This window comes from Ostrea edulis, chromosome 5 (genome assembly GCF_947568905.1).
Source record: "Ostrea edulis chromosome 5, xbOstEdul1.1, whole genome shotgun sequence".
In the NCBI taxonomy this organism is placed as follows: Eukaryota; Metazoa; Mollusca; class Bivalvia; order Ostreida; family Ostreidae; genus Ostrea; species Ostrea edulis.
Window position 1 is genome coordinate 60835406 of NC_079168.1, and position 26965 is coordinate 60862370.

Consider the following 26965-nt stretch of genomic DNA (forward strand, 5'->3'; position numbering starts at 1 on the left):
GACATCAGTGTCGCAGAGACACATTTTCTTGTTTTTTAATACTCAAAATACTAGTCAATTTTAAAACTTTTAATAGTTGTTTTTGAACATTTACAATAATAGACTTTTTATGAACAGGTAGACTTATAAAATTAATTTAGTTCATCGTGTTTAAGAAAGACAGTCTTGATAAAATAAATTGATGGTTCTATGATCAAGCTTCATTGATAGCCAGTTATTTGAATGGTGATGAGACCCAAGATACTCTTCTTTTTACTATCATGCTTGGAAACATCTGAAAATAGACCTCTATTCAGGGGTTATAAATATAGTCATTCATACATATTGAATTTAAAGAAAAAGTGTATTTCACATTTATTTCACTTCTATGGGTGGTGCCGCACTATCTAAAATTGCTTCTGTGAGTGGTCCCTCATTTCATTTTTATGCTTCTATGGGTGGTTACCCAAATTTTAAAGTGCCTTCCCCGGGTACCTCATATGTTTTAATGGAACAGCCCTAACGTAATCTCAAATCTCCGTTGTCAAATCAAAACCGATATTGAATCTCACGCTACGTACGGTGCAACTTACATTGAAATCAAATAGCTTTAGCACGAGATAATATAATACCAAATACTTGTGAACGCCTACCTACAATTTAACCGACCAATCAAAAGCGCTCTTTAAAATCACTCAGGGACTTTCCAATGAACTATCTGGAGCACGTCATGTACTTGCCGATATGTTTCATTCACACTTACTGTAAATCCACAGTAAAGCAATACAAGCTGTAACTGACGGCAAATACTTGAAAAATAAGAGAACAACAAGATATAATTATAATCTACCGATTATAAAGTCTTCCAAACGAAGTACTGGCTGTATAAAAGTGGCTTTTTCTGAGTACTACTATTTTTCTCCCATGACAAATTCCATGCAAATTTGAACTTCATTTAAAAGATCTAAATCATGAAGGCTGTGATTTTGAAATTTTTCAAAAAAAATCCCCCTTTTTTCCTTCTGACAGTAAAACTGGCGTCACTTGACCTTGATCCTAGTTTGTAGGTCCCAACACCCTCTTCTCATTTTTTATATGTCTCTATCAGATCTAGTTCTAAAGTTATACAAGTTTTTATAATCAAAGCCAAGGTCAATGGGAATGCTAGTTCGTAGGTCACTACACCCTTTTATAATTTCTGAAGATTCCATGTCTCTATAGAGAAACAAGAGGTCCAAAGACCTTATCGGTCACCTGTCAATGAGTACAAGTGAAAAGTATCACTACTCCCAAGGGCTATGAAATCTAAAAAATATTCCTGTTCTGAATATCTAAGCTAAATTCTAATGTTCAGCAACAGTATATAACAAGATGTGTTCTTAAAACTTGAATGCCCTCAAAAGTGCATACACTGATGAAAGGCTTTACATAACAAGAGATGTTTGTAAAACACATATGCCCCCCATGGTGCAAAATTGAAAAGGGTTATACACACACACATCATTTAATTGATAGTAGTATCATCAATTCAAAATATTGAGCAGACAATATCTTCCTATGTCAAGAGTGAATTGACCATGTGACCTAAATAACAATATGGGTCATCTACTCCTTATGCTGTACCAGTGTACCAAGTTTGGTGTCAATCAAGCAAACAATTCTTAAAATATAGGAAACAAGATATTACTATGTCCAGTTCAACAATTGACTTTTGACCTCAAAATCAATATGGGTCGTCTTCTCCTGAAAATGTACCAGTGTACTAAGTTTGATGTCCGTCAAGCAAAAAGGTTATCAAGATATTGAGTGGACAGTATATTACTATGTTCAGTTTGACCTTTGACCATGTGACCTCAAAATCAATAGGAGTCATCTCCTCCTGCATATACACCACTGTACTTAGTTTGATGTCTGTCAAGCAAAGGGTTCTCAAGATATTGAGCGGACAGTATATTCCAATGTCCAGGTTGACCCTTGACCTTTGACCATGTGACCTCAAAATCAATGGGGGTCATCTTCTTCTGAAGATGTACTGGCGTACCAAGTTTGATGTCTGTCAAGCAAAGGGTTCTCTAGACATTGAATGGTCAGTATATTCCTATGCCCAGTTTGACCCTTGACCTTTGACCATGTGACCTAAAAATCAATAGGGGTCATCTACTCCTTAGGATGTACCAGTGTGCCAAGTTTGATGTCTTTCAAGCAAAGGGTTCTCAAGATATTGAGCGGACATTATATTCCTATGTCCAGAGTAGATTGACCCTTGACCTTTGACCCTGAAAAACAATAGGGATCCTCTTCTACTCATAACTAACCCACATATGAAATATCATTATCATCAAGTGAATGGTTCTCAAGATATTGAGCGGACAACACGTGGTCTACAGACCGACCGACCGACAAGTGCAAAACAATATGCTCCCTCTTTTTCAAAGGGGGGCATAATAAAATATGTGTATTAATTAACATTAAAAGATATGACTAATCTGAACCCATCCTAGACTCAAAACCCTGGGTTGTGAAATTCACCATTTTCTGTAAATCCTTTTCTGCTTTTCCTAAGTATGCATTTAGATTTTATACAGTATCCGCAAACTTAATTAAGTCCTTCAAATCAATAATATATTAATTAATTTTCACACTACCCTGAAACCAAACCCATACCCCTAGGATCATGAAATTTCATTTAGTTTCAATTTAGTATCAATAGCACTAAAGAAGACATTGATTAAATGTTTTGCACATAAACACTATATAGTACTAAGTTTGGCCCCGCCTTGGGGTCAAAACCCCTAGCCTGAGGATCATTTTTGGTAGAGGCCTTCCTGCTCTACATCATGATGCATTTAGTTTTTCTTAAACATGTGCAGTTCTAGAGAAGAATACTTTGAAAATTGTTAAATTTTGGGCAGTTTTAGCCCTGCCCCTAGGACCCCAGGGGTGCAGGAGTCCTGAAATTTACATTTTATGTCCCCCTTGTTCTATAGATGCTTCATACCAAATTTGAAAAAAATCGGAATGGTAGTTATCAAGAAGAAGTTAAAATGTTCAATTGTTAACGCACGACGGGCGACGCACGGAGAACAACCAATTGCAATGGGTCACCTGAGTTTACTCAGGTGACTTAAAAATTAAATAAATAGGAGTAATGAGTACTTACGTGGCATAGCAGAAGACAGTGTTCCCTTTATGTGGAATTTCAAGCATCATATTTGGACGGGCACTTTCAACACGATTCCTGCACAAAATACAAATGATAATGTACACGTCTTTTATCTTCAATGACTAAACAAAATCTACATTTGCCACAATGTCACTCATAACCTACAAGTGGCCAATGATTCACATTGCTCACCTGGACAGTTGCATTTTCCTATGTCAAATATCTTATAACTATTAAGCTCCACACAGAGGATGGTATGAACAACTTGAATTTACACTACATAGGCACTCTTACATATTAATTTGACATACTGTAGCCTTGTGAATTTACACTACATAGGCACTCTTACATATTAATTTGACATACTGTAGCCTTGTGAATTTACACTACATAGGCACTCTTACATATTAATTTGACATACTGTAGCCTTGTGAATTTACACTACATAGGCACTCTTACATATTAATTTGACATACTGTAGCCTTGTGAATTTACACTACATAGGCACTCTTACATATTAATTTGACATACTGTAGCCTTGTGAATTTACACTACATAGGCACTCTTACATATTAATTTGACATACTGTAGCCTTGTGAATTTACACTACATAGGCACTCTTACATATTAATTTGACATACTGTAGCCTTGTGAATTTACACTACATAGGCACTCTTACATATTAATTTGACATACTGTAGCCTTGTGAATTTACACTACATAGGCACTCTTACATATTAATTTGACATACTGTAGCCTTGTGAATTTACACTACATAGGCACTCTTACATATTAATTTGACATACTGTAGCCTTGTGAATTTACACTACATAGGCACTCTTACATATTAATTTGACATACTGTAGCCTTGTGAATTTACACTACATAGGCACTCTTACATATTAATTTGACATACTGTAGCCTTGTGAATTTACACTACATAGGCACTCTTACATATTAATTTGACATACTGTAGCCTTGTGAATTTACACTACATAGGCACTCTTACATATTAATTTGACATACTGTAGCCCTGTGAATTTACACTACATAGGCACTCTTACATATTAATTTGACATACTGTAGCCTTGTGGTTCTTGAAGTTTGTTTTATTATTGGTTTTTAAAAATTCCTATATTGTCCTATGCAAAATCTAAACTACTGGTGACCCTGTCAAGACCACAACTATATGATGATGCTTGTATATCAATTAGATAGACTGTGCCCTTGTAGTTCTTAAGAAGATTTTTGTTGACATTCTTAAGTAAATATTGCCATCCCACTCTGACCCTTCGGGCCATAGTGTCAACAAATTTGATTCAATTCATACTATGAGGGTGCTTCCATATTAACTTGTCAAACTGTATTCTTTTGGTTCGTGGGAAGATTTTTACAGAATTTTCCTACATGTATATGAAACTTTAAAAACTCCTGTTTGCCTATCCTACATGTATATCTGGGGGTGATGATTTGAACAATTTGAATCTTCACTTTATAGGAAAGTCATGACATTTCTGGACTTGTGGTTCTTGGGACGAGGATTTTTAAAACATCTTGTGATGTCTTCATTATCTTTACTTGGATGGGTGCATAGCCTTGATTCTCACAAACCTGAATCTCCTTCACCACAGGATACCTTGTCATATTTGCTTAGAATTGACCGTGTGGTTCTAGAGAAGTCAAAAATGAAAAGTTTACAGACTAACGGTGCATGACAGATGGATGTACAAAATTTGATCAAAAAAGCCTACTTGAGCTTTCAGCTCAGGTGAACCAACTTTTAAAAATCTAAACTTTTAAGAATTCTTCCACCATACATGTACATGTACTTTATAGGGCTGAAACAATTCACCGAAATATCGATACTGTTCAATATTATAAATGCTCAATTCAATGTTCATTGCCTCAATTTTTGGTTCAATACGTTTATTACAAACGGGTTCAGTAAAATACATCAGGCTCAGCCTGTACTTATTATTTTTACCTGAATGAGGGACAAAATAGCGTCGAATAATGTTCAAACTGTTGTTTGCCCTGAGGTTGACGAAAATAATAATTAACTTTATAAGTTTATACTACAGAGCCAACAGGCATCTTACCATTTGTAGTTTGGAAACATTTTGCTTTTTAAATTATGACTTTGAATCTTGGTAATTAGTTTTTTTTTAATGTTATCATTGGTTTCTTCTAAATTGTATCGTATTGAAAGTATCGAATCGTGGCACAAGTAATGCAATATGTATCGTGTCGTGAAGGGGGCGTATCGTTTCAGCCCTAGTACTTTATATCAGTTTCACCAACCTACACTGTAATAATGCTCAATTACACATTTTCCCTTTGCTTTAAAAAACAAATTCACAACAAAGTGAATTGTAAACTGTAAATCATGTCTGGGAATGTCCATGAGATTCTAAATCATCTTTTTCATGTGAATATTTGTCATACAAACCAGATTTGTATTCTGATATGTACAAGTAGTTGCAATAACTAACTCCCCCATCTACATTCCAACAAGAGGCCCATGGACCACATCGCTCACCCGAGTCACCTTGGCCCATATCTGAACACTTTCCATAAAAATTTGCATGTAAAACCTTGGTCCCTATTATGGCCCAAACTACCCTTTGCAAACTTGAATCTACACTATGTCAGAAAGCTTTCATGTAAATGTCAACTTCTTTGGCCCAATGGTTCTTGAGAAGAAGATTTTTAAAGCTTTTTCCTATATTTGTATGTAAAACTTTGACCCCCCCCCCCCCCCCCCCCCACTTGTGGTCCCATCCTACCCCCCGGGGACCATGATTTGAACAAACTTGAATCTGCACTATGTCAGAAAGTTTTCTTGTAAATATCAGCTTTTCTGACTCAGTGGTTATTGAGAAACAGATTTTAACTATATATTTGTATGTAAAACTTTGATCCCCCTTGTGGCCCTATCCTACCCCCGGGGGCCATGATTTGAAGAAACTTGAATCTGCACTATGTCAGAAAGTTTTCATGTAAAAAGCAGCTTTTCTGGCTCAGTGGTTCTTGAGAAACAGATTTTTGCTATATATTTGTATGTAAAACTTTGATCCCCTATTGTGGCCCCATCCAACCCCCGAAGCCCATGATTTAAAAAAACTTGAATCTGCATTATGTCAGGAAGCTTTCATGTAAATCTCAGCTTTTCTGGCTTAGTGGTTCTTGAGAAGAAGATTTTTAAAGATTTTTGCTATATATTTGTATGTAAAACTTTGATCCCCTATTGTGGCCCCATCCAACCCCCGGGGCCCATGATTTGAACAAACTTGAATCTGCATTATGTCAGGAAGCTTTCATGTAAATCTCAGCTTTTCTGGCTTAGTGGTTCTTGAGAAGAAGATTTTTAAAGTTTTTCCCTATATATTTGTGTGTAAAACTTTGATCCCCCCCTTGGGGCCCCATCTTATCCCCGGGGGCCATGATTTGAACAAACTTGAATCTGCACTATGTCAGCTTTTCTGGCTTGTGATTATCTCCCCTTTGAAAGGGACATGGTCCTTCATTTGAACAAACTTGAAAGCCCTTCACCCAAGGATGCTTTTGGCCATGTTTGGTTGAAATTGGCCCAGTGGTTCATGAGAAGAAGATGAAAATGTGAAAAGTTTACAGACAGACGGACAGACAGACAGATGGACGCCGGACAAAATGTGATCAGAAAAGCTCACGTGAGCCTTCGGCTCAGGTGAGCTAAACACATTTTCTGAGAATTTACTAAGCAAGATGGTATCAAAATTCTGTGTGGACAAATCATTAAATTGAGTATTAGGCCAAAATAGAAATATTGTTTGTTTCCCCTCGCCTGAGAAAGTCCCACCAACCCAAAAGTTTTTATTCCGTCATTCTGGCAAAGTTTTTTTTTTATTTCTCGAAAATTTCATGGTCGTTTCAGGTACAAATCAGTATTTTATAATGACCAGAATTTTATATATCTTCCTTGGTTTTGATCTAAAAAAAAAAAATGAATAGAGGTGGTCTGCAAGACTGAGATGGAGAAATATTGTCTACACGATGAGCGACGAGACTTCGGGGCATCCGGGTGTGCAAGTTGTGTTCTTCAGTAGGGGAAAGTGTTGATATTTTGGATGGGTGTGATCTTTTCGACAATCAATAAGTATTATATCCAATGTATTCTCAATTCAAACTTATTTCCAAACTTGATATATTTACAAACTGTAAAACACCTAATTATATGCACATATGTAACTCAGATCTGATTGTTTGATTTAAATACATGACCTTGTAAAAGATGTCAGCATCCATTTTGTTTGATCGACAAAATCAAGTCCTGTTAAAACATTCTCTGGTAAAAGTTTGATCTACCGATAATTAGACTACGATTAAAAAATTATAAACAAAATTGAAATCAATACCAAATATAAATTAACATAGTGTGCAAAAACAAAAGCATAAAATACCAGTGAACCACAAAATAAGCAGCAACCAAATTTACTAACTGTCCGAAGTTATAACACCATGTGTCCGAAATAACAATATGCCATTGTCCATAGTTACAACATTCTACTTGACATTATTTAAGAGTTATACACTACCCACCATAAATAAGTACATGTATACACATAAACTTTTTACACATTTTGACATGAAATATATTCCAAGTCATGAAAAAGAGCTGAATTCACTGTAGGGGTGAAACGATACAGTACCTTCTCGATTCGATTTTCGATACTTTAGTCTCGATTCGATGATTTTCAATTCGATACTATAGCATGTACCAAATTCTCTGTAATGCCAAGATTTTTTATGTTTCATTATATTTATTGCTCTCTGCAAATAAATTCTATATAATATAAAAGCGTTTAATATAAAACAACACTCTTATCACTTGTCCTATAAAGCCAAAATGTTGCCATACCCAGGATTTAGACGTTGGGGGTGCATTTTTCAACTCGACTGCGTCCATTTTGATACAGCAAAGTTTACTCAATGATTGGGCAATTTTCAATTCCATTGGCCAATCAGAAACCATGTTATCAAAAACAATGTCAGTGTGCTATAATTCTAGAACTGTATCGAACCGAAACAGACCCAGAATAAATCGAACATCAAATCGAGACCATTACATCGCGATTCGGCCACATTGCGATGCATCGTTTCACCCCCAATTCACTGTGTACAACTTTTAATTTATAACAGTAAAATTATCAGTTAAGGGTACAATTTCAATATCAGTGAATCAATTCAATATCTATGGCATAGTCCGTTAAATTGTGATATTAATTTATTTCAGGTGAAAAATCAAATGATCATATATAACTTTTTTTTTATGCGAAAGCAACTTAGTTTGGTAAGTGTATACTTATTTATGGTGGGCAGTGTATACGGCATAAATAGCAGAATAAATCCGATGAAACCCAAGTGTTTGTAGAATCAACCGTTATATATGTACAATATGTCTATGTTCAGTGATTAGATATAGTACATGGAGTACTGTCTGAAGTATCAACACCTTTCCCTAATTGCTAAATGTGGCAATCAAAGCAGAACTTTATGCAAGAACCGACTTTACGAGTCTGACGAGGAAATGTGGAATGATGTGCTTCATGATGTTTTGGTATCAGGCTTTGTTAATGGTCATGGGGATTTCATACTAAATAAAATTCTGCTGGCTAAAAAAACTTTTTACCTACCTACCAACCCTCCTCTGAAATTCAGGGTCGGAGAGGGGAAACTTAGCTAAATTTGCCCCTAAATATGTCTGCATTCATAATATAGACTTTCTTTTGTTCTTATAGAAAAACCTGCTATACAGTACATGTATCTGCTTTAAAATAATTATTTAAAGTGCAAGTATGTAGTCTTTTGTATACAAGGTATTTGATAGTATAGATGCATACATTTATATGCAATTTTATCTACCTAATTCTGCATATATCCAAAATCAACACAATTAGGTCTGGTTCTGGTTTCTGCATTCTGTACAGAACATTCTCTGCACTAACACAGTCCTCTATTGTATAACCAGCCTTGGCATCTGGTGGCACAAAATAACACTTCCCATCCTCCTCAAAACCGTGCCCGCAGAAGTAAAACACAGCATATACACCTTTCCCAAGAAGTTCAGAAAAGTAGTCCACTGCCGACAACATTTCCGTCTTGGTCAGATTTAGGAGAGTTACCACCTTAAAGTCTAAATGCCTGAAGAGCTGGGCCAAGGTCGAAACATCAGTTTCTGGTGCTTTCAGCTCCGTCTCGTTCTTGTAGTCATAATTCCCAATCAACAGAGCAACTTTGTCAGTGGCTGAAATGTTCAATTTCAAATAACACATACTTATATCCTTAAAGGACATCGCATGTTTCCAAAGTATACAAGATAATGTGCATTTTGTCTTTCTTATGCTTATAGTAATTAATTCTGATATTTAGTTCACTGAAATATTGCAATAATGTGACGTCACATGCTCCCTTCTTCAATCAACTGATTGTGAAAGTAGTGCGAGATATTATTATAAACTCAGTTTTTTGGGGCCTAATTTATTCACCATGGACAACATTTAAATCAAAGTTGACAAATTTCCAGAGTTTTAATATATGTTTCACCATCAGTACATACAAATAGCGATGTAAATATACCCAAATATAGTGCGGAAAGCGAGTATGAAATCGGCAATATTGCGAGTAAATAATGTTTATATGGTTGTCAACGCATGTTTCTAAAGTTTTTCATTTTTTCAGCAAAATTAATTCTCTTCATGCCTAAAACTATTTTAAATGTGTTTTAATTGAAATATTTTGTGTAGTTTATGAGTTTGAAAGCGATGAAATTCAAATCTTGCGATAAGCATATTCATTTTCGCTATTTTATGCACCATTATGTGACGTCATATGAGCCCTCGGGTTTGAAAACATCTATTAGCCATTTCATAAACAGATTAGATTTAATCGACAAAAAACCAATTATCATGTTAACGGCTTGTAAATAATATTGCATTAAGATGTTTTGTGCCGTGCTCCGGTGTACTAGTTGTCGGTAGAAAGGATTAAAAAATAGACATCTTTTTTTCTATTTTTCGAAGGAAGGTACAAGAAAAAAAAAATGTGGATAACTTTTTACCTTAAAAAAACACCCAGTCACCTTTTCAAAAACCGCTTGGACAGAGACCCTGATAAACTGCGAGAAAATGGATATATCGAAACTAAGCATTACATAATTCTGTTCTAGTCTTCAAATTCAATACACACTTGGATCAACTGACTTTCACTTTGTAACAACATACCCGGTATACCTTGTGCTTCCAGTTTCTACTAACTGGTAGTTTTACAAAAATTTTAAAGATACAAAATTATTGAACTTTTAATTATACATGTATAAATAATAGAATATTGTATTTCCTAACTTTAAATTGAATTATAAAATTAGCCTATTTCCTCAATGAACTCGTAACATCTTGAGTGCGTCAGTATCATGTCGTGCTCCCACTTCCTAAACGACATGTAGATCACAATTCAAAAATAATGATAAGATTTGATAAAATAATTTGGTTTCCAATTTATATTTGATTATTTCTATTGATTTGTGTGTGTTTTTTCTTTTTCTTTTCTCTTTCTTTCCGAAATGCACCCATGACAGTAGCTTGGCCTAGGGCCTAACTGTTAAGTACATATTATCATAATTTGTCTAATCCAAAAATAAATTAATATTGCACTGTTTATTTTAGAAAAGCAGCATCAATTACAGATGTATAAAGGAATAACCAAACAGTTCGTAGACAGCAACCCATATAAACATTATTTACTCGCATACTTATTCGCAATATTGCAGATTTCATACACGCATTTCCTCACCATATTGGGGTATTTACATCACTATATGTATGCACTGATGGAGAAAACATAAAATTTGAAAAATTTGTCAACATCGATTTAAATGTTGCCGATGGTGAATAAATTAGGCCCCTAAAAGCTGAATTTTTAATAATATCTCAACACTACTTTCACTATCAGTTGATCAAAGAAGGGTGCATGTGACGTTACTGTACCACATGACTACCTAATTAATTAACTAGACTTTTTGAAATCGGGGCTTAGATTTAAGTCTGTAGTGTGGTTAATTATCACAAAATTTCAGCGAACAAACTATTAAGATAAAATGCATGTAATTTTGTATACTTTGAAAACATGAGATGTGTCCTTTAAGCAATTTATCAAGATTGAATTTTGATAATATTTGAGCACTCTAGAATATGATGCAATCCAACCAAAAATCTATGAGAAAACACGGAGAATATTTGTTGTTTAAAATTCTAGCATTAGTGCAGTGACTTACGATTGAACTCAGGTGGTTTGTTAGGGTCCATTTTGATGATGAGACATGCTATATTGGAATGACGACTGATATTAAGCTCTGGCACAGACACCATACACATGTAGTTTCCTTGTTGTTCCATGTCTTGGAGACGATCTAACCTCAACTCACTCTTACATTGACCTAGAGAATGGACAAATTCAACTTAAATCAACCCAACTTTAAATTCAAAAGAACTGAAGTAACACACGAAAGGAAAAAAAAATACAATATAAGAAAAACCAAATCCTCCATCTAACTGAATATCGAAAACACATTAATTCTTATTATAAGCATGTTTCTACATTTAATTACTTTAGTAATACATTGCATGCTCTGTCACAATAGATAGATTTCTTTGTTGTTATAATCACATCAACCCTTTGTGTAATCTTTCTAAAAGACAATATATGTTACCTTGTAACTTCCGGCCATCTTTATACCATTCATAGCGAAGCAAGAGACCACGACACCTGGCTTCACAGTTGAATATACAGCTCCCCCCAAACTCAACAGTACAGGACTTTGGGTTACTGATGATCTCAATTTCTGAAGCAAAATTAATCAAATATAAAATTCTGTGTAATGATTCTGCTAAAAACTTTAATATTATCTGATTTAGGGACACATATCTCTAAATTTGCAATCACCAAAATTGCAACAAAAAAACAAGAGGCCCATGGGCCACATCACTCACCTGAGTCACCTTGTCCCATACATGTATTTAAAGATTTTCCTTATACATGTACATATATATTCACATGTAAAACTTTTATCCCTATTGTAGCCCCAACCTACCCCTGGGGCCATGGTTTTTACAAACTTGAATCTGCACTATGTCAGGAAGCTTTCATGAAAATGGAAAACTTTGATCCCTATTGTGGCCCCATCCTATCACTACATAAATATGGGAAGTTGACGATGGAGAAGCTCAAAGTTGTCCATCCCATTTGTCATGAGAAGTTGAGTTGTTAGTTTGCCGACAATATCTATTTTCACTACAAGATTGCTACACGTAGCCATGTCCCCCACCGCCGCAAAAAAAGTTGAAGCACAAAAGTCTCATAACTCCTGTAAAATTTGTCGAATCAAAATGGCGGCGCAATATGATCAACTACATATGGTGACTAACAATCCTACAAAATTTGAATGAAATCCGGTGAGCAGTTTTGGAGGAGTTGCGTCCACAAAGTGTTTCTATAGTGTAGCATATACAAATTCAACAAAGTTTCATAACTCCTGTAAAAACTGTCGAATCAAAATGACGGCGCAATATGATAAACTACACATGGTGACTAACAATCCCACAAAATATGAACAAAATCCATTGAGCGGTTTCAGAGGAGTTGCGTCCACAAAGTGTTCCTATAGTGTAGCATGTACAAATTCAACAAAGTCCCATAACTCCTGTCAAAATTGTCAAATCAAAATGGCAGCGAAATATGATCAACTAAACATTGTGACTAACAATCCTACAAAATATGAACAAAATCTGTTGAGCGGTTTCTGGGGAGTTGCGTCCAAAAAGTGAAGTGGGACGGACACCGGTATTTCTATGTCCCCTTCTGCGTTGCGGTGGGGGACAAAATTATCCAAGTATGAAGCAGAGAAGTGGACGATTCTCTGGTGTCTTTTATTTTGAGCTCACAGTGATATATGGGATCGACATATGAATGAATGTTATATTGTTAAAGGGACTGGTTCACGATTTTTGAACAAAATATTTTTTTTATTTTTGATGTTTTAAATATTAAAAGTATAACTCATTTAATGTTAACAACCAAAATTTTGACCTTCTGAATGCTAGAATAAAAGCTATATTTTAACCTTCAATATGTGTTATATAAACAAAGACTCAAGTCTTTTTATGTATACAAACAAACCAGTGAAATATTAATTTTGGAATATAAAGCATCTTAATTTTGCATAGTCGCATATTGTAACTTTTGGATGACACATTTTACCCGAAGAGTGCTTGAAATGTGAAAGTTATATAAACTTAGATCGATATCCATTTCTTTGGAAAATTTCGTAAACAATAACATACCACAATCTTTGTTTACAAAACAAATAATGAACTCTCTAAAATGAGCGTCTGTGATAATATATAACCTTAATTTTTATGTGAAATCTTTTAAACATATTAGGTAGTAGATTTTGATCATTAAAAGTGAAAAATAAAATTTGGGGGGAAATCGTGAATCAGTCCTTTTTTAAAATAGATAAAACATTGTTGATATATCTATAAGTTGAATTGAAGGCAAGAGATTTCATCTTCTTAAGTAGAAGTTTCTGAATAAATTCTCCTTCATGTGAATATAAAAACAGGTCAGCTAACAAAGGAGCACAATTCGTGCCCATGGGAATTCCAACAGACTGTTGGAAGACCCTATGTAATGTCACAACATTGAGTTGTCTTTCTTTGTACGTTATAGTCAAGGCATGTATTTTCCGGATTGAGTTTGTTGCCTATTTTGACTTTTAGTAACTGTTTCCACCCAACTGAAGAATCACCGCATGGCGGTTTTAGTAAATAGAGGTGCCTTTTCACCATTTTTGCACAATTTAGCCCCGCATAGAGTAAGTTGCTCATGTTTTTTGTGTTTATCTTAGGTTTAAACAATTTTCATGTTGCTCTTTTATTGCTTTCACAAAATAGGAATCATGATGTTTACATGTTCGTTGATCTGATATATGTATGGTAACGCACAAGTGTCATGGTTAGGTTATCACATGTTTATGTCTGGTGCACTTGTTATACTTATGTGCTATGTCATGATATCAGTATCTAATTTTCCATATTTAGTCATTTCGGCAGCATAAGCCACATTTTATCTAACATTGTCAATGTGTAGTACATTATGTTACATTTTCCTGCTCAAATACCAGTACATCAGTCTAGATGTGAACTCTAAACTTAGGCTTATTGATGTTCAATAATTTTCTCTCTTGTACCTTCAAACTGGGTTTATAGAATTCATGACAATGTGTATGATTTTTTCATTGACATTTTATTCAGAATTTGTTTGTTTATTTTTTGCAGTTTCTTATTACATGTGGATTTCATATTAGTACATATGACAATAAAGTGAAAGTGTTCATAACGAAAAAGGCTTTACACCCTATCAACAAAGACCACAAAGCTATTGTCAAGTAGGAACTCTAGCATATTTTTTATTTCAACATCAGAATACTTGTGCGTGGTATCAGAGTGGTGTTTAACATATCAGAGTGGTGTTTAACAAAGTAATTTTTTGAATGACTGATCACTAGATATGAATATTTTCGTTTTCCATTTTTGTTGAAGAAGCAACTGTCTGTGGTGTCAAAAAGTCTTGTCTTTAATTTATCGTGTTGAAAAGTCATAGGTTTTGATGTTGTTGATCAGAGAAAAGTTTTACGATTTAAAGTTAACTAAAAGTTCTTTAGAATCTTTTAGAATCCACATTTGATTTACACCACTTCTGGTATATGTAGTCGTACAGCAAGTTTGAAGTTTCTCCTTCACAGCTGTTAATATTTTCATGAGGAGCAAAGATAGGGGCTTCGTAGAGCACTTACTGGATCAAGCGATGTATCTTTGTTTGTAAGAGTTTTTATGTAGTTTAGGAATCCAGTATAGGTATGGTAACTCATATTCATTTGACCCACTGAGGCCACATTTAAAAAAATGTTGGTTTGCCATAGCCCGAGGGTCATAAAAAATATTGGGTCAGTCGTTTTTTTCTTTTCTTTTCTTTTTTGCTGAAAATATATTGAACATCAAAACTGTTTTTATAATTAATTTTGTGTTCTTTTGATGAATTAACCCTATTACAGTGAATTACTTGCAGAACTGCCAGAAACCTCTCTAAAAAGTGCAGTTTTAACTTCAAGTAGTTTGTGTATGGCTCAATTATCATTTTGTTATTCTGATATGTTACTTGTTTTGTGGGTGTTTGTTTTCCAGGTCCTGAATATGTCCAATGTTTTTTCAAATTTGTCTAGAGTCTTGGTTGCCATGATTTTACTCTCAATGGCCAATGTAACATGCATGTATTATGCAACTGAAACTTGGTAGCATTGTTGTTGAACTAAAAATATTATTCGTATAAACTCAACACAATTTCATGTTCAATGATGTTGGTCAAACGATTTCTGATACATTAAATCCGTGCTCCACGGTACCTCGAATTACCGAAATGCCCGTGATTTACCGAAATGCCTCCAGAAATACCGAAATGCCCATTAGAACTAATGAAATTCCCCTTTGAATCAATTTTTTAAGTTAAATTGAAAGATTAGGGATTGATTCAATGTGTAAAATACCGTCTCTGAAGAAAAGTTAACATAAAATTTTTCATAAAAAAAGAGTCTTGTTATTAGAATTTGTGTTAATCTAAGGAAGGTAACTCGTGTTATTTTTCTTTCATTTAGAAGAATGTGTTCAACCATTATTTCCCAATCATTATATATATACATTGCTTAAGTTGAATTAAATCAACATTCAGATACAGTGATTCATTTTGGCGTGCGTCCTGCGTAAATTACGCATTGAATTTCCTCAGGACACATGATTTCAATAACTGTGCATCCCAGCGGACGCATGAACATTCGAAATTATATGAAAATGTTTTCATTTCCCCCCCGGTAATTAGTATGAAATCTAAGCTCCAGAACGTACTACACACCCGAGATATTCCGAATTAAAAATATTGATATTTCATTGAAAGTAGACATTAACGGCAAACTGACAACTCAACTGTATGACAAACGGGATGATTTCAGCTTCTCCATCGTCAACTTTCCATATTTGTGTAGCAATATTCCATTATCACCTGCATATGGTGTTTATATATCTCAACTGATTCGATATGCAAGAGCTTGTTCTGGGTATAGTCAGTTTTTAAATCGAGGTAAGCTACTGACAAACAAGTTGATGGTACAGGGATTTCAACAGTCTCGATTGAAGTCAGCATTTCGCAAATTCTATGGTCGTTATAATGATCTAGTTCGTCAATACAACCTCGCATTGGGTCAAATGCTGTCTGACGTGTTTCATACCGATTGTTAAGCCGTTCTTGGCACACTGATTTTGACTGCGGATAACTCCGTTTACCTGATCAGGATATAAGGCTCACGGCGGGTGTGACCGGTCAACAGGGGATGCTTACTCCTCCTAGGCACCTGATCCCACCTCTAGTGTGTCCAGGGATCCATGTTTGCCCAACTATCTATTTTGTATTGCTTATAGGAGTTAAGAGATTGATCACTGTTCGTTATTTTCACCTTGCATTGGTCAACTCGCATTGCATTAACCAATGAAACCAAATGATATATAAGGCATCACGGCGAGTAAACAAAACTAGGAACTAGAATTTCCTCGCATATAATCCGATTCCACGGATTTTTTTTTTATATGTTTTTAAGTTAACAACAGTTTTGCAAAGTGATATGAATGATAATATTGTCAGTAACTATATACAGGTAAAAAACAAACGCGGAGTCCCTGGAATCAAACGTCAGTCCTGAAAGTGAAAACGAAGTAGAGGTTAAGAAAATTCGAAAGGTACAAAAAAATGTCATCAAAATGACTTACACTTTATTCTTGGCTAAGATTTGAGTAAAATGAAGAAAATGGAGAAAAAATTATTTATTGCAGCATTTGCACAGAACAAAGTAGCTAGGAATAAAAACTTCCATCATTCAACTTTAAGGACCTGAAAATCATTTTGCAATATGAACTAGCTACGAACAAGCATTTTCTGCAAATGATGGCTTGTAATAAAAAGCGAAATATTCATTCTCTAGAAGGGGGTGACAACACTAAGCTTCTTCCTTAACTTGGTTTGTTTATACCTGTGATTGTCAGGCTGTTTGTTTGAAATAATGAAATTTGGACTCATTGATTTTAGCATGGGACTCATTATTGTAATAAAGGGGAGTCCGCTGGACTCATGATAACCATTTTCAAAATGAATCACTGCAGATATATTTTGCAATTCAAACAAATATTGTAATGGGGAAAAAATCATCGGTGATATATATGTATAAATTTTGCTAGAGTTATCTTTCTTTGAAACATCGTGAATGCGAGAATTGAATACAATTGAATTTCCTAAATTAACAATCACAAATTGAAATATGTTTTATCATAAAAGATTAACATATATAAACTTAATATGCATTAATGTATATAATTAGAGGGGAATTTCGATGCTTTTGGGTGGCATTTCGAAAACTAATTCCTGGGGGCGTTTCGGTAAATTGCAGGCATTTCCGAATATTCGGGGTACCCATTTACATTTTCATCGGACACAGTTGTTGTTTGTGTCCATAATTATCGAATGATGCCTCGTCAGATAGATAAAATTCTATCAGTATGACATGTGCTGAATCGATCATTTGAGCGCTTAAAATTGCAACGATTTACAAAACGCCGCAAAGAACAAAACTAAATACAAAACCAAACGCATCTTCACAAGTCATGGGCTATTGATTAGTTACCTCGTTACAAAATAAAAACAACACGCAATGTTCTTGATGTTAAGAAAAGTACCCCACAAAGACCATTGTTTACTTTCTGTTTTTGCTCTTTCCAAACTTGCATCTTAGACGAGGAATCTCATTGGATGATTTAATTTTAGCTTATTGCATCATCCCCTGTCCCAAACCCTTGCTTTGAATGGTGACTGATGCGAGCATGGTGCGAGGTAACGAATCAATAACCCTTGACTTGTGAAGATGAACCAAACGCGGATAGGAACTTGAAAGAAAAACAGACGTCGGAAAATCGAGTGGAAAAAAAAAACATGGCCGAAATTATGCCATTAAAAACCTTCCAGTTGGGGGGTTAAAAATGGGTCGGTCATGCGATGGCAAACAAACTCCTTTTTAATTTTGGCCTGACTGGGATACCAAATATGTGCCTAAAACTGAAGCATGGTTTTGAAGAATTTCATCTTTTGAAAGGGCAGTTGGAGTACAAGTACATTAGCAAAAGTGGAGTCAATGCCAATTAAGTTTGTTTAAAAAACATTTGTAACTAGTTCCAATTGTAACGGGGACCGTTACAGATGTTCCCCAAACCTCCCCCAATTAAAAAGTGATGTCCTTGTGAATCTATAGCAAAAAATCATTTTATTTTAGCCTTTAATTACATGTAGTACGTTCAATATGGTCATTTCAGTACCAAGAAATGAAAGAAAGCGTTGCACGTGCATACACGCGCACACGTGTATGATTCCGAATTTTTGTTGATGTCGTTCAACAGGCATTTGTATCATATACCCACAGTATGAATTTCATAACGTTTCCACCAAATATAAGGAAGTTATAGCGATTTTAAAATCGTCCAATCAGAAATCAGCACACGTGCATGCACGTGATGAGCAGTAATTCTAACCACAGCAATTTGTAAGGAGTACCAAGACACATCAAAACCCCTAATATCAATAGAATTTGATGAAAAACAAAAACGTTGTCGTCCTTTAAAAATTGAACATTTAAAAAACGTTGCACGCACATGCGCGTGGGCATTTTTTTGTTACACCAATATGTCGATACACATATTGTCTACGTATGCTGTGAATATCATCTCATTCGCTTCATAAATAAGATAGTTACAAACGTTTGAGTATTATCCAATCAAAATGAAGCGCACGTGCATGCGCGTGCAAATTGGTAATTTTGACCATGCAAATCAGTTAAGGGTCTCAATATCTACCTACGATATAAATTTCAAGCCATTTCAATGAACAACAAAAAAGTTAGACTGATTCCAAAGTTGGTGAACAAATTTTGTAATGCGCGTGCACGCGCATGCATGCGCGTGCTGACAAAATAACTATTATTTTTCATATGTACAAATGATATACTATCATCCTATTTAGGTTTTATATCGATTCCTTCAATATTCTGATTTTCCATTTTTTGTACCAAAATTGCAGTGCACGTGCGCGCGCGTGCATACACGTGAAGACAAAATGACTATCACTATGCACATCTACAAACGCTATACTATCATCCTGGAAAGTTTCACATCGATCCCTTTTGTAGTTTCTGAGAACACTACCGGACAAAAAAGTACCGGAGAAAAAGAATAATAATAATAATAATAAGAAACAGAGTAAAAACAATATGTTCCCAAACTTTGTTTGGGGAACATAATAATGAGCCTTACAAACAAAGACAATGTTGTTACATTACAAGCTTTGTCAGCTGGAACCAAAACATATTCCTCATGTAACCTATCTAATTCTTTTATCACTTCTGGTTTACTAAACACAGAAGGATAAATGGTACGTACTTTTGTTTTAATACGTCTAATGTGGGATTTTAATATTCCTCTATACTTTTAATCCATTCTGACAATGTATCAAGTTTTTCTTTTTCATATTTAGCCCATTGTCTAAGATAATCCTCGACAGAATTCACAAAAGAGATCAAGTTCTGTCGCCAATTCAAAGACCGAGGTTCTCTGTATTTAGGACCTTTTAGAATAAGTAATTTGAAGTCCTCATTTTCAACTATATCAACATCACCTGTAATGACATGTCCAGTTGGACTATAGTGTATTGTGTTTTGCGTGTATCAGGTTTTCTGTTTATCGTGAAAATCGTTTATCGTGTAGCTTCAGAAACTATCGGGATCATATATTAAATCTAATGAAAAGGTATGATACTTTCTGAAAGCTTTATTCGTTTTGTTGAAGAAGCTATTTTTAGGAATCGAGGAAAGACAGTACATTTGAAGGAGAACATAAAGCTCGCGATTTTAAGGCAGAAGAGCTACTTGTCAGTCCAGAGAGGGTGAAAATTTATCACAATTTCATTCTAAGTAGTCTGGAAAGTAGGGAGTGGTTTGCCGAGCAAAGCGAGGACAGTAAATCTGAAAGCTCCTTCATCTGAAGTTCATGAACAGTTGTTTGTCTAGAAATAATTAATATTTGTAGTTACCTCTAACAGAGAAATAGGAAGTTCTGATTTGAAAGAAAAAACAACTAGTGAAATACATTGCTTATAATATATATTTTAACATAGACTATTTTTCTTCCATTTTTTCCACCTGTATTCTACTTATATACCAACTACTCAACTTGTGTGTGTTCTTGCATCAGGTTTTGTGTATCACCCGTGTTTTGAAAGCAATCATTCTTGGGGATACTGTATTTCAAACAGTTAGAAGATTAAGTTTTAAAAGGGTGCAAGGGTGTTGCATCTCCCAAAAGTATCCTCAACTGAGCACGACCCAGCAGTCATCATTGTTTTTTGTTCTTGTACATGTACACCTGTACCATGTGCCAATAGTTGTACGGGTAGATACTGGAAATTTCTTACCTGGGTTATATGCTGGTTTTGATGATATTTGAATTCTTTAATGCTTGTTTTGATGATATTGAATTTTTTAAATAATAAACACAAAAATTTTTGAAGTGTGTCAAAAGTGCAAATTTAAAAAAAGCTGAGTTTTGTTTATTTCATTTTTTATTATCAATTTTTAGCTATTAAGATGAATCCCTTTATTAAATAAGTATGTTCCAATTACTTATGAATATCAGTGTTTTACAAGGTACATACATGTATTCATTTGCTTCATCATATTGTTTTAATATGCATCTAATCAAATTAACTTGATTCAATATAGAAATTAAAGCAATGCTGATGATTAATAAATTGGATTCAATCTATTACATATATCAATAGAAGCAAAAATACAATCCATCCAATGGTTTAAAATTAATAAATCATGAATCAATTATATTTGACCGAAACTTATAGTCAATGAACTTTCATACAGATTTTCATTACAAAAATGTTCATCGCCATTCGGGGTTGTCTGGATAATACAATGATCTACATATAACAAGTACAATCCATGCAAATTCTGAGGATCTTTGCCTTAATAGAATAAATTACTGTTAGGTAGTCCTCGTATTTGAAAATTATAGAAGTGTTTGACTTCTTGGGAAAGTGTGAAATATATTCAATGGGTCAGTACAATATCAGATCTAGTCTAAGATCATGGGTATCTTGTGCCGATCGACCCAACATATTTCACACTTTTCGCAAGAAGTCAAACACTTCTGTTAATTTCAAATACCCGAATTAGCTGACCCCCCAATTGTTCTTTTGTGATGAAAACTCTTCGAATTTGAATGGAAGACACAAATTATACACAGGCCATTGTTATAGATCATAGGGACCAATAATTTTTTTTTTTATTTACGAAAAAAAGCTATTGAATGACAAAATAAGACCAAACTGCAGACTGTTAGCCACATGCTAATTATATTTATATTTTACAATGTATCAGAAACTTTTAAGGGGCATGTTGCAGGTTAACTTGTTTAAAATTCTTGACAAGCAAGAGAGAGAGAGAGAAAGAGACAGGTGTTTGTGCACAGGATGTCGAGAATTTGGGCATTTCATTAAAAAAGGTGTGAACGTCTGCAGTGAAGTCTGCATATGGATACATATATCTATATCTACATACAGAAAATAATCCCGATTTACAAACATGTTCAGTTCCCAACTTAGAGAAAGCTAAAATCCATTTAGCAACGCTGTCCACTATATTTCTAGGGTTTTTAAAAAAACAATTTAACTGCTTCAAACATATAAATGTGAAAAATTAATACATAACGGACGACATAAGTTAAGGATAATAAGATGAATTGTTTCGAATAGCAAACTCCAACATGTAAACAATTTAAGTAAGTTATCAAATCAGTATGATAATTCTTTAAAGATAGACACTTAAGGGGATATGACTGTGACGTTTTTGAAGTCACTTCGCAACTCGAACTAACGTACGTAGGTCATGATTGTCGTGACATATATTGATAATGACTTTGACTAAAGTAATATTTTCGAAATACAAAAGCATAAATCATAACAGTTGGGGCCTTATTTTGATTAAATAATTTTGTATGAATGCCGTTATGACGTGTTTTTAGGAAATATGAGGTAACGACATAAGCGCGTGATTTTTGACGCCATATTTACGTTGTTTACGTTGACAGCAGACAGAGTTTGACAGATGTCGTGGTACCGTATTATTCTAGACCTGTGTATTCTGTTCAAAATAGACTCAAAATAGAAATGAAAGACGGAGTCGCAACACGTCAAACAGAATCTCTGCACAAATTTATAAGTACATATAGCCAAATTGAATGACAATAAACTTGGGGCTAAAAAATTCTGCAAAATTTTTATCATGCCAGAGTAATAATAGATATTTTGTATTATATTCCGAGATTTCGTAAATAATAAAAATAATTGAAAAATATATTTACCCAAGGACTAAACATTTTGTCGGCACATAGGTACATGTGGTACCGCTCACGTACATGTATATACCTCTACCGGTACATGTATATACTGTGTCTGCGTCTTGTGAATTATTTAATGCAGTTCATTGGTTCATCTATGATACATGTAAGTAGAGATATACAAAGCAGGCTATGTATTATTTAGTACTGATTTCTGGATATGCATGGCGGAATTTAATTACCGATGGATTTACTCATCAGAAAAAATGAAGTCCAAATGAGGTGTGCATGCATGCATTTTTTGCAAAAATAATTGAAATGTACGCAAGTTTAATTGCTTATTTGAATCAAAATTATATATTGTTAGATGTTTGGATTTGAAATTAGATCGGCCGGTACGTGTCGAAACACCTAGATGTCATAAAACGGAGGAAATGCAGAATAGGCAAAATCAAAACTTACTTTATCATCCTGTAGCTGCTCTCATCAAATAATGATTGTATACTTCAAATATAACATAGTAAATGTATTTTACCCATCTAATTATTTTCATTTGCAGATCGGGGGGGGGGGGGGGGGGGGGGGGGGGGGGGGGGGGGGGCTTGACGAGTGCTCTAGACTGTCTCTCCTCTACTTTGAAACGGGCATACATGTTACCCAAATTCCATATTCAAATAGACCCAATCCCACCCCCTCCGCAGATTGTGGAGAAAGAAAACCAAACATTTGATTATAATTCTTGTATAAATTTTTAAAATAATAAAGTAGGGGATCTAGAGGAGATGAAGCACTAACACCCCCACCCCCTAGGCATCTGATCTCACTTCTGGTAAGTCCAGGGATCCGTGTTTGTCCAACTCTTTATTTTGTATTCCTTATAGGAGTTATGAGATTGTTCACTGTTCGTTTTCTTCACCTTTCATTAATAGTTTTATGAAAATGTTTAGTGCGCCCAACTTGTTACACCCCCTCCCTTTTCAAAACATTAATAGGTTTCACCACAATATAAGTTGAAACTTTAGAATAGTTAGAATCAATAGCAATCAAATAATTTACACATACATCTAAAACAATATTTGCAGTTTAGAGGGGTACATAATGTAGATCTGCGATACGTAATTTCTTTACGTGAGTATCTAGTTGAATCATTAATGATCTAATTAGTATGTGTCCATCATCCGTTGATTCATGTCAATTCTATTGTATTTTTCACAGTTTACACTTTTACTATAATGAATTACATGCACTGATTCAATTACAACTAATGGCACAAGATTATCTTAGATTATTAAATACTAAGGCGCAATTACGGTATCAATATCGGATGTCAGATTGCTACTCGTTTGAATTATTTTTTCAAAGCAAAATAAGGCTGTGTTCAAAACAATTCGAGCCAAACATTTGATTATTGTGGTTAAAGATTCACTAAAGTATTAAAGTTTTAATGAGATCAGAACATTTAGGTTGGTCGGTGATATTATTTTAATATGCTTTTAAGTGGTTTTTTGTTGTTTGGTTTGGTACCTTTATGCATTCTTTATATGAAATTTCAAAAATTCATATACAATATAAATATACATTCATACAGGATATGATTTTTTGGTGTTTATCTGAGCAATTTAGGCTCAAAATGCAAAATTAAAAAAAAAAAAGACAGAGGAAATTCAGACTGTTTTCTTTCTAAATTGAATTCGTTTTCATACCAACTAAAATATTTTCACAAATTAACCACTTTTAAGAACATAAGCGGCAAACGATATTTTTTTGTGTGGGTGGTCATATTTTTTCATATTTTATTTGGTCCGTGGTTGGACTGTTAAAAAAATATTTATTATGGGTAGTGGGTAGTTTCTATTGTTTTAATTTGTGCCACGTGGGTGTTGAGTTTTCAGAATATTTTTATTGTCGCTCTTGTCGTGTTGGTTACAAAACGTCAGAGGGAAAATTGAAAACGTGCTTTCGAAATGCTGCTTTCGAAATCGGAAGTAACATAGAACTATTCGAGTTGTCGCTCTTTGTAGCGCATAACTTTCTATTTCCATTACGGCACTCTTCAAATTAGAGGCGCGTTTAGTAGGGCCCCTTGGGACATGATGGCGGCGAACTCTGTTCTGTAAATTATTACAGTTTACAGTGCATCTATTTTAGGAATATTTTGAAACCAATAGGTATTCCGTTTTCAAATAAAAATAGGCAAACCTTGGTTGATTTATGCGAGGGTACCAATGCGTTATATTTATCAGTCAGTGTGATGGTGATATAGAGGCCTCCATTAGATGACGAACGATTCGTGGAAAAACAAATCCATACCCATTTCATGATAATAGCATCGCTTGGACTCCCAATCTTTCCAACATTCCCGCAATAGATGCCTTTGATTGTTGATGTGACATCATTTCTTCAGAACTACTGTGATACAATGTCGCACAGGCATTACCGCGTCATTGACTAATATGAAGCTGCGCTCGCTCAAACGGTAGCGAGTGCAGCTTCATATATGTACATATTTTGTAATGTTCATGCTTTGATCAGGTTCAATTTAAACAATATCTATTTGCAAAATACTCATTACATGAATTTTCTCCCAGTGTTTTATATTAAAAATCATTAAAACATGTATACATGAATGTGATTTAAATATTTTTATGCTATATATACATTTTATTTCTGCTGCCTTCACTGTGACTTGCTTTTAACCTTTGATGGACGACCTGTTCTGAACTGTATGTTCTCAGCCTCTACTTTTTTTTTTCTACTCTCAATCTTTTCAAGTTACTAATTGTATGATAAAAATGCCCAAACCTTTCAAGTTTGTAAAACTATGTTTAAACAGCACTGTCTTTGAACACAAAACGCATTTCAATATATCATGAAAATTTAAAAATAAATCGATAAATTCAACTATTTGGCATGTATATGCCCCCCCTGCGAACCTATCTAATTAGAAAAATGAAATTCATATGATAATCCCCTTGTAGCAAAAGAGAAAATTAGAACAAGTTTTATAATATTGTACATAATCCTAGTTGTAACACAATGAAGAAATATTTCAGCATTCACACATAATCATTGAATAAAATTGCAACATCATTGATTTCAGTCCCTCTCCTGGAATGCTGTTGTGAGGATACATTAATTATGATCAATTTACAAAACTAGAATTAAGGATTTTTCAGTCGTTAATTTATTTAGCAAGTGGCATGGGGTTGATAATCATGAGGGAGGGGGGGAGTTGTCATCATGGTTTGCATTACCGGACATGTTAAAAGGAAATGGATTCACTCAGAAGCACTTGTTATTTTTAGTCGCAGGAAAAAAACCAAAGATTTTAAAAAAATGTTTTCAATCCGATCAATTATTTGTAATTTTTTGAATAGCACTAATTCAGTACCTGTGATCCCTCACATATTCTTACAATTTTTAAGAAGTTAGTCTCCCTTTTTTTTTTCTTGGTTAGAATAATAAATTCCTATTGAGAATTTAATATTTTAATCAATTACGTATGCCTAATGTTCACGTTATAATAATGTCCCAGTAGTATAACTTTAGATCCGCTACTGTCTGCCTTATTATGACGTACGTCAAAACGTAGACATGACGTCACACATCATCTTAGCCTGCCTTTCATAAACATTGCACTCCGTTAAACATTTTGCCTAATGGTGCACTAAATTTTGGAGCTAGGAGGCCACAAGATTAGGATGATATTCCGCGTAAGTTCACAATCATATTCCAAGGTGTGACTTGGCGAGATCTCAGCCATTTTTGACAAGAGACTTCTGGGATTGGCGTCAAAAAAATTTCCTTGTTAGAGGTTGAGATTTAACTCGGATTATTTCCCGCGCTCTAGTCATTAGATCTCGCAGTACGAGCCAGCGCTCGCTACTAGAATGTTTGTCCCGAAAACCTCGCGAGATTTGTACTGTTTTCATTTTTTAAAATATTTTTGTGGTGGGTCTGGTTAGGTTTTTTTTTAATTAGATGGGTCATTGTAAAATGAGTTTTATTAATTTGATGGGTCATGGGGCAATTTTTTATTTTTTTTTATGGGTGCTTGGTATATACAAAAGGTGTCCTCCCCCCCCCCCCCCCCCCCCCCCAATGTATTTATTTCTGAATAGCCCTTAGTATTTCTTTTATTTCTTTATTTTATCACACGGAGGAACACGGTGGTATCCATGGAAGTACAGGTGGCATCCACGGAGATAATCCGTGGACTTAAAAGTTTAGTTTGTTCAGAAAAAAG

The 26965-nt window shown here is 34.6% G+C and overlaps 1 protein-coding gene across 1 annotated transcript in view; it reads right to left on the reverse strand.

Annotated features, from left to right (window-relative positions):
• The window catches only part of LOC125649737 (mucosa-associated lymphoid tissue lymphoma translocation protein 1-like), a 102810-nt gene that overhangs the window by 37922 nt on the left and 37923 nt on the right, over positions 1–26965 (reverse strand). The window contains exons 10-13 of the mRNA XM_048877457.2: positions 11886–12017; positions 11451–11612; positions 9044–9425; positions 3140–3217 (exon numbers count right to left, since the gene is read on the reverse strand). Of these exons, the coding sequence (XP_048733414.2) occupies positions 3140–3217; positions 9044–9425; positions 11451–11612; positions 11886–12017 (754 nt within the window). The remainder of the gene's footprint in view (positions 1–3139; positions 3218–9043; positions 9426–11450; positions 11613–11885; positions 12018–26965) is intronic.